The 10,049-nt window shown below is 44.1% G+C and overlaps 1 protein-coding gene across 2 annotated transcripts in view; it reads left to right on the top strand.

Annotated features, from left to right (window-relative positions):
- The window catches only part of SMTN (smoothelin), a 176,953-nt gene extending 167,487 nt beyond the window's left edge, over positions 1-9,466 (top strand). Inside the window, exon 20 of one of the 2 annotated variants that reach the window (XM_073554795.1) lies at positions 4,552-4,699. Coding sequence is in view for 1 of the 2 variants with exons in the window: in XM_073554794.1 (XP_073410895.1) it covers positions 4,552-4,702 (151 nt within the window). In the remaining variant the exon portion in view is untranslated. Of the gene's footprint in view, positions 1-4,551 lie in introns of both variants that reach the window. The other variant, XM_073554794.1, reaches the window with a different exon arrangement.
- The last annotated feature ends 583 nt before the right edge of the window (positions 9,467-10,049 follow it).

A 10,049-nucleotide genomic window follows, 5' to 3' on the forward strand; every position in this document is an offset into this window, starting at 1 on the left:
TGTACACGATTTTTAAGCGTTTTCGCGCCGAAAATCGCGGCAAAAACGCTTAAAAATCGCTACGTGTGCACACAGCCTTAAGGTGCTCAAAACCACATTCAAGAAGTTTATTAACCCTTTAGGTGCGTCACAGGAATTTTTTTTGAATATTTAAAAAAAAATGAACATCTAACTTTTTTTCACAAAAAAAAAACTTCAGGTTCAATTTTTTTTATTTTACCAAGGGTAACAGGAGAAATTGGACTGCAAAAGTTATTGTGCAATTTGTCCTGAGTACGCTGATACCTGACATGTGGGGGGAACGACTGTTTCAGCGCATGGCAGAGCTCAGAATGGAAGGAGCGCCGTTTGACTTTTTCAATGCAAAATTGGCTGGAATTCAGATCGGACGCCATGTCATGTTTGGAGAGTACCTGATGTACCTAAACAGTGGAAACCCCCTACAAGTGACCCCATTTTGGAAAGTAGACCCCCCCCAAGGAGCTTATCTAGATATGTGGTGAGAACTTTGAACCCCCAAGGGCTTCACAGAAGTTTATAACATACAGCCGTACAATTAAAAAATCATATTTTTTCCACAAAAATGATCTTTTCACCCTCAATTCTTATTTTTCTAAGGGTAACAGGACCCTAAAAGTTATTGTGCAATTTGTCCTGAGTACGCTGATACCCCACATGTGGGGGTAAACCACTATTTGGGCGCATGGCAGAGCTCGGAAGGGAAGCAGCGCCATTTGACTTTTTGGCTGGAATTGAGATCGGACACCATGTCGCGATTGGAAAACCCCTGATGTGCCCAAACAGTGGAAACCCCCAATTCTAACTCCAACCCGAACCCCAACACACCCCTAACCCTAATCTCCGCCCTAGCCCTAACCCTAATGGAAAAATGGAAATAAATACATTTTTTTTATTTTATTATTTTTCCCTAACTAAGGGGGTGATAACGGGGGGTTTGATTTACTATTTATAGCGGGTTTTTATTTTTGGCAGCTGTCGCACGCTAAAAGACGCTTTTTATTGTAAAAATAGTTTTTGCATCACCACATATTGAGAGCTATAATTTTTCCGTATTTTGACCCACCAAGTCATGTGAGGTCTTATTTTTTGCGGGACGAGTTGACGTTTTTATTGGTACCATTTTCGGGCACGTGACATTTTTTGATCGCTTTTTATTCCGATTTTTGGGACGCAGAATGAACAAAAACCAGCGTTTCATGAGTTTCTTTTGGGGGGGTGCGTTTACACCGTTCCGCGTGCGATAAAATTGATAAAGCGGTTTTATTCTTCGGGTCAGTACGGTTACAGCGATACCTCATTTAGGTCTTTTTTTATGTTTTGTCGGTTTTATGCAATGAAAACTATTTTATATAAAAAATAATTATTTTTGCATCGCTTTATTCTGCGAGCTATAACTTTTTTATTTTTTTGCTGATGATGCTGTGTGGTGGCTCGATTTTTGCGGGACAAGATGACGTTTTCAGCGGTACCATGGTTATTTATATGCGTCTTTTTGATCGCGCGTTATTACACTTTTTGTTTGGCGGTATGATAATAAATCATTATTTTTTGCTTCGTTTTTTATTTTTATTTTTTAAGGGGTTTGCTAAAGGGGTTAACTAATGGGACAGTTTTATAGGGCGGGTTGTTACGGACGCGGCGATACCTAATATGTGTACTTTTATTGTTTTTTTTTTATTTCCAAAAAATGGATTTATTTGGGGGAATTTTTTTTTTTTCTAATTTATTTGTTTTTTTTGTTTTTTTTTTGTTTTTTTTTAAATTTATTTTAACACTTTTTTTATTTTATTTTTAACTTTATTAAATAGTCCCAGGTGGGACATCACTGTCCTGTGACAGATCGCTGATCTGTCACATCACAGATCACTGTGACAGATCAGCGATCTGTCACAGGCAGTGCAGGAGGCTTCCTCATGCCTGCGCTTTGCAGGCACTGAGGAAGCCAGCTTCCTGCAGGCCCCCGAAGGCCCCCGTCGCCATCTTGGATTCGGGGGCCTGCAGGAAAGGAGCCCCCCGCAGCAGCGCTGCACATTGCGCTGCCGTGGGGGGCTCAGGGAAGCACGGAGGGAGCCCCCTCCCTGCCGATGCTTCCCTTTAACCCCCGGTACACCGCGATCATGTTTGATCGCGGTGTGCAAGGGGTTAACGTGTCGGGGGCGGTCCGTGACCAGCCCCTGACACATTGTGCCGGGTGTCAGCTGTGATAGCTGACACCCGGCCGCGATCAGCGGCTCTCACCACGTGGGTGCCGCTGATCGCGGTAGACGTACTATCCCGTCCATGGGCATAGGGGCCCGGGTCCCATGGACGGGATAGTACGTCGGATGTCAGGAAGGGGTTAACACAGCCAAACTCAGAAAAGGCTGGGGTTCATCTGAAAATAGTCCTGTCATAATTTAAGTGACGTTAACTAGAGATATTACCGTGTTTTTCCCTTTTATAAGACGCACCCCCAAATTTGGTGAAGAAAAAGAGAAAAAAGTTGTTTTATGTTAAATGGAGGTGTCTTATAATGCCAGTGTCCATCTTTCAAATCATATACCGTATATGTCCCTCATCCTGGTATTTATATAACCCCCATCCTGGCACATTGCCCCCTTGTGCTGGCACATAGCCCCCCCATCCTATCCTGGAAATGCCCCCTCACTATATGCCCCCCTGCTGGTACGCACACTGCCCCCCATCCCTATAGTCCCCCTGCTGGCACACATTGTCCCCCCGTCCCTATATTCCCCCCTGCTGGCATTCACATGGCCCCCCCTGTCCCTATGTTCCCACCTGCTGGCACACATTGTCCCCCTCATCCCTATATTCCCCCCCTGCTGGCACACATTGTCCCCTCATCCCTATATTCCCCCCCTGCTGGCACACATTGTCCCCCCCCTCCATATATTCCCCCCTGCTGGCACACATTGCCCCCCCCCCATCCCTATATTCCCCCCTGCTGGCACACATTGCCCCCCTCATCCCTATATTCCCCCCCTACTGGCACACATTGCCCCCCCCATCCCTATATTCCCCCCTGCTGGCACACATTGTCCCCCTCATCCCTATATTCCCCCCTGCTGGCACACATTGTCCCCCTCATCCATATATTCCCCCCTGCTGGCACACATTGTCCCCCTCATCCCTATATTCCCCCCTGCTGGCACACATTGCCCACCCATCCCTATATTCCCCCCTGCTGGCACACATTGTCCCCCCCCCTTCCTATATTCCCCCCTGCTGGCACACATTGCCCAACCATCCCTATATTCCCCCCTGCTGGCACACATTGTCCCACCGTCCCTATATTCCCCCCTGCTGGCACACATTGTCCCCCCCCCCCTTCCTATATTCCCCCCTGCTGGCACACATTGCCCCCCCCATCCCTATATTCCCCCCCTGCTGGCACACATTGTCCCCCTCCATCCCTATATTTCCCCCCTGCTGGCAATCACATGCTAAACTAAACAGTTAACTCACCTACTGATGATCGCTCCTGCTCCCAGCTCCCCCGTGGCTTACCTGTGTCTGTGCTGAGTCTGCTGTCATCCTCCTGCTGCAGGGCGCACGCAGCTGCTGCTCATTCAGACAGCTCATTGTTGCTACAGGACCTTCCATGATGTGACCAATAGGAGCTGCTCCGCTGCGGTCATGTGACTCGCAGTGCACACTGGGAGTTATGTGACCGCAGGTTCTATTGGTCACATCATGCAAAGTCCTGAAGCAATGAGCTGCCTGAATGAGCTGCTGCTGCCGCTCGCCCTGCAGGAGGAGGATGACAGCAGACTCAGCACAGACACAGGTAAGCCACGGGGGAGCTGGGAGCAGGAGCGATCATCAGTAGGTAAGTGTCTATAGTGACTGGGGGTGAGTGCAGGCACATGTAATATGCACCGCTCCCCTGTCTACCAACTCGGTGCTGTTTCAGCACCGAGGTGATGGACAGCGGGTGCAGTGAATATTACATGAGGCTAATGAGCGGGAGCACAGGACCTCCCGCTGTCTCTGCAGCCCCATCCAGCCCACCCCAGCCCCCATCCAGCCCGCCAGAGCCGGCCCCCCCCCCCACTCTATAGCACAGCAGCACACAGATTTGCTTTATAAGACGCACCGCCCACTTTCCCCCAAAATTTGGGGGAACAAAAGTGCGTCTTATAAAGCGAAAAATACGGTATATATTCTCAAAGTACGGGTCAGAACAGTTGGCTAGCAGGAAACTGAGTTGTTTTTGGTTTTATTTATTTTAATCCACCCCAGGCCTCACATTTGTGCATATTAATTGTGATTGGAATCCATAAAGGCGTTGTCCACTTTATCTTTATTTTAATATTTTAACATGATATTATGGCGTTGTTATATAGCTAAATGCTGTACCTGCTGTCTTTAATTACGGTGTAAAAATGTTTTTCCATGTTTTCTAACAAAATTGGTCTAAAACTTCTTATTTCTTTTAAAATCTCTTTTTACCGATTTTCTTATATTGACTGCATTTCCCTCCGCTCTGTTAAGATTTAATTTTTTAAAAAAAAATCTTTCTTCTGACAGATATCTTGTGGACTGTGTTCCCCTGGTGGAGGTTGAGGACATGATGATCATGGGGAAGAGGCCAGACTCCAAGTGCGTTTTCACCTACGTCCAGTCCTTATACAACCACCTGAGGCGGCATGAAATGCGTCTACGCAAGAATGAATTTTAATAAAGCCCTTTCATCCCCTTGAATTCTCCTGGCACAGCACCAACACTATGCAGCTAACGCCACAGCAGTAGAGCGCAACTTCACAGTTAACCCCCCCGATCACTGAAGGGACACTTTATGGGGGTTACATTGTGCTGCCAACATGTCATTGGTGTTATAGACTGTACATTTGACTATGTGTTAGTAATTCCTCCCCTTGTAGCTGTCTGAGGCCGGAGCGCTGCAGTGCGTTGCAGTGCAATGCATTGACTCTTTGGTCAACTTCTGCTGCTGTGCTAGTGGGATTGTCACTGCCTGAAATACCTAACCCCTTTCCCACAGAATTAATATATTTGGATAGTACTATAAAATAGCACCAGATAAGCGCTGGGCCTTTACTTTATCACAGCCACAAGCTTCAGAACCTTTGTTGAACTGTCTATTTTTCCACATTCATTGGCGCTCTGTGCTGTATATGTAGTCAGGGCTAGTATGGCTCTTGGATACAGTGTACATCACATGACTTGTACCAGAACTCAAAAAACTGCAACAATCATGGACATAACTGATCTTATTGGCCTTTCCATTGGGCTTTCATTGATGGGTACGGTAATTGTCTGACAACTTATGAATGATAATACTGCATTCTGAATATGAAGGTAAACGCATGCAGGAACCTGTCATGGTAAACATGGTCTCCTGTGCAAAAATTTACTATTTCTTGTGTTTTAATTATTTAAATCCCTACTCTTTCTATGATTAGGGGTAAAGTGGGCGGTTTTATTCAATGATTGACAGCCTTCTCTGGTAGTGTGCATTTTAGAGTTGGGTATCTGGTGCTGATCTAGATGTCACTTATAAGAATCACACTTGATTTCCAACACCACTATGTTGGAATGCTAGTTATAGCCTCGGCCTTCATATATATTTATTGCAATGAATGTATATTTGAACCCTTCATCTTATAGGGGTTTTTTGGGAAAAATGAAAAGCTCACTAGTGGTTTGGATAGAGTTTTACTCTTCTGTCACCCACCTGGATCCTGCACAGGACGTTCCGAGGTCTGCACTTACACATGAGGAGGAGACGGCGCCAATCCACCAGATGGCTGCAACCTGTGATGCGGTGCTCATGTGAAAATACTGCTGCAACCAATCGCAGACCACAGCAATTCTGCGGCAGGTGGAATGGTGACTTGTCCTCTTACTGTGTATGCACAGACCACTGCACAGCTTGTGCTGGACCCAGGTGGGTGATGGTTTGGAGTACATAGTTTATTTGGGTGTTTGTTTTTTTTTGTTTTCTGCCACCAGTGAGCTTTTCATTTTGCCCTGACAATCCTATAAACATGTACCCTGATTCTAATTCTTTCTTTTACCAGCAGGCTCTTTTTTCTGACAACCCCCTCTTTTGATGGTTCCTCCTCTTTGTCTGACAAATGCTGCATGAATTGTAGATCGGCAAGGAGTGTTTGGTACAGCACAGTAAATGTATAAATGCCATCCTGTATCTATGCACAGTGCTGTCTACACTTATGGGGAGAACTTGTTTCCATCGGATTGCTAGGCTTCATTAGTGTGGAATTGCACTTTAAGATTTGTGTTTTTGGGTTTTTATATCTTCATACATTTACAGTAATGTAAGGAGTAAGAAATGTTCAGATATACATTAATATAGATTCTGCTATATTTTGCCAGTCAGTCTTTAACGATGGTTATGGAAACCATTTATTAGATTTTCTGAATTATGAATTATGACAGTGGACAGACTGTATCATCTGGATCACACAGACTATAGACTGGTGCATTTATACAATTTTTAATATATATATATATATATATATATATTCGTAAAATCCACCTCCAATTTTTGATGAGTATCCCTGCCTTCCTTTGAAATATCGTCACCGATTGTCAGTGTGCATCAGACATTCATAAACCTTATTTTAATATGGTTTTCTGCTTTACTCTGTATACGTGTTTACCTATTTCTATACTGTTGCCTGTTTTCATATATGGCCGGTCTGTGTTCTCAGACAGTTTAGCACATCAGACAGACTGAAATGTCGTCAGCTAATGTGCATCAAGTTGAAGACTGCCATCCGCCAGGAAAGCCACCGCAATGTTGCCTGGCTTCGGGTGACTTGTAGGATTAGGAATGTAAGATGTTTCTGCAGTCTCATTAAATTTACAGTTCTGAGAATGAGATGTCACCGATTGCTCGTCTTAGAAAGCCAAGACATCGGAGCCTCCAGCTTTGTGCATACTGCTATCTGTTCTCGGTGCTAATTGACAGGCACACGGGGCATAGACCAATGTTCTACATAAAGCACATTGATATCCATTACGGAAAGGAGTGCAGCACTATCCGAATTCCCTGGGAGTAGAATAGATGGCTGTAATATAAGCTAATAGTCAAACATTTTTTCTTGCGTTGCGTCATAAAACTTAGTAATGTCATCCACTTTCGCCTGTTTTTGGTAATTAAATGCATTATATTAGGTATTTCATTACCTTTCTGTCTAGATTAATTGCCTGATTTTTTTTTTTTTATTAGAAAGTAGCTCCTGTCTGTAACACTATCCATGATACCTCTAGATGGGGTATTGCTCGCTTTTGAGGGACAGGTGATGCCAAGTCTACTGATGCCTGTTGGGTCGCTTGTGTGATTGGCAGGTAGCATGCACATTTTATTTTCTTTATTCCAATCTGCTGCAAAATTCCCTTCTATTACATTCAGATTTGTTGCAGTTAGAACCCTATGCACTGCAAAGGGTTAATGCCGCAGCATAAATTGACATGTTGGGGATTTAGTCTTGCTGCAAGTCATTTTTTTTAAATTATTATTTAAACCATCTGGATGAGATTTTGAAAAATCTCCACTTTACTGGTGCTGTAATATGCAGCAGATTTTCCTTCAGTGTATCTGTCCCGTGTGAATACAAAGGTAAAGGTGAAAAAATATTGTTAAAATGGTACTGATATGTCCTAATCAGGTGATCACATTGGTAGTCTGTGATCTCAGATCGTTACCGACTTCGAGAAAGAATCCTAACACACATCCCTTTATAGATACTATTATTTTGAATAGTCTTTTGCTTACAGCAGTGTTTCTGAAACGGCAAGGCCATCCTTTCCAGTGAAGCGCCCCCTACCTGTTGATGAGGTTCAGCTGGAAAGTCAGTATTCACAGACGTGATAATAAAATGCACGGTGCTTTTTCTTTGTATTAGAGATCTCTAAAGTAGCAACACAATTGGCTAATTTTGTACGTTCTTTAATATTCTAAAGCGTTTAAGAATAAGGGCCCCGTCACACATAGCGACTTACCAACGATCCCGACAACGATATCAACTTGTCATGATCGCTGGTGAGCTGTCAAACAGCTTCACCAGCGATGCCGAGCACGCGGCGTCGCTGTGTACTTTAGTTACCAGCACTCTGATGCAGGGAGCTGGTAACTAAGGTACACATCGGGTTTCTAAGGGGCGTGCGTCACTTAGAAACCCGATGTGTACCTTGGTTACCAGCTCCCTGCATCAGCGCACTGGTAACTAAGGTACACATCGGGTTTCTAAGCACCGCCCGGTGCTTAGAAACCCTGCGTTTACCTTAGTTACCAACTTACTTGAGCCTCTTTTTATGTTGGCTTCAACTTGCACCACTAATGGTGAGGCCCTGACATCTTTTTGGTACAGTTAAAAAAAAAAAAAAAAAAAAAAAAGTTAAAAACAAAGTTTAAGAATGCCTGACTTTAGGTTTCTATACACATTAGACTGGACTGTCCGCCAATTCCATTTATATTGGTGGAATCAACCTACTATCTCTGCAGATGATGCAGGATATGAGGATGCGGCACGTCCTATTTACTACGTCCTCCTTATGTTCTACAGGAGATGAGCAGCAAATGAAAAGTATTAAGGCCACCATACACATGAGGTAAAGGTTGCGTGAACCAGTTTGGCCATCCATTGGGGGCCTCCTGACATATGGCCAACAGCATTTTTATGTATAGGGCACTCGGGAGAAATGGCTGTAAGCTGAGTGAACAATAGATCATGTCTTCTATCCATTATCCAAAGTTTCTGAGCAGGATCAAAGGCAATGTGATCTTCTCATGTATTATGGACATTAGACCATTTGGTTTTCCCTACCACTGCTACGTTGCACATGGACTTGCCGATTAGACCATGATATAGCGGATACACCTACACACCGCTTTTAGTCCTTGGCGTTCTAGAATATCCCACTGATACAATCTGTACATTGCTGATACCTGCTGCTCTACGGCAATGTTGAGCAGGGTGGTGCCAGGTCCTTTCATAACGACATTACCGTTAGGAAGTTCCTGGCACTTAGACTGATGACGTCTGTTATAGCCAATGTAATAACACTACAGTCCTCAGCTATCACAATTGTGATAACCTCTAGTTACTTGTCAGACTCCCCGTCTGCTTTGTTCTACATTGGTAAGTATATTTGCAGGTTCTTCCAGAAAATAGTATGTCTCTACATTTATATTTTTGGACATTTATATACTTTGAAACCCTACAAGACACAAGCATATGCAAACAGCTGCATATACAATGCTCGTAGATTTGTGTGACTTCACATTAACTGTATGAACAATACACATTTTTATTGTTCTCGTTGTCTAAATGGTTTTAATAGCCAGTCTGTCTGTTGTGACCAGAAAGCTTCGATCACTCCTCATTCACAGCTTTTGTGTACCGTTATTTTTATACACCAGCGTGTGCTGTCATTTTAATAAATTTCTATTAATTAATGTGTTCTCTAGACTCTTTATTTTACGCTACACTGAAACTTAAGAGGATTGCGATGATGGCGGTTACTGGTAGACACTCCATGGAGGAGCTGAAGATTAAATGTGCTTTCATTTTAGATGGGGTTAACAGGGCAAGGGGCGGATTATTGTTCCTGTATGGTCCGCAGTCTGATGACATGTAACTGCAACTCCCAGCATCATCTTACCATTGTAAAGGACATATTGGGAAGTGTAAGTTCATGTGATTCAATTGTATATATGGGGCTGACCTAACATTTGCAATAGATCACAGACTAAGCTTTGTGCTGTATACATGTACTGATGTGGTTCTGATGGCCTATTCATGTACTGAAGCTCTTTCTGGCACTGTGTTCATGTACCTCAGATGTTCTGGCGCTGCATTCGCGTGACTTGGCGGTGCTTCTGGAGCTGCATTCACGTAGCTTGGCGGTGCTTCTGGCGCTGCACTCATGGACTTGTAGGTGCTTCTGGCGCTGCACTCAGCGCGGTGGTGCTTCTGGCCCTGCACTCACACTGGCGTAGCGCAGAGGTTCTTCTGGCACTATGTTAAAACTTAAACTCA

This window comes from Dendrobates tinctorius, unplaced genomic scaffold (assembly GCF_039654945.1).
Source record: "Dendrobates tinctorius isolate UK_male_01 unplaced genomic scaffold, ASM3965494v1 ptg000213l, whole genome shotgun sequence".
In the NCBI taxonomy this organism is placed as follows: Eukaryota; Metazoa; Chordata; class Amphibia; order Anura; family Dendrobatidae; genus Dendrobates; species Dendrobates tinctorius.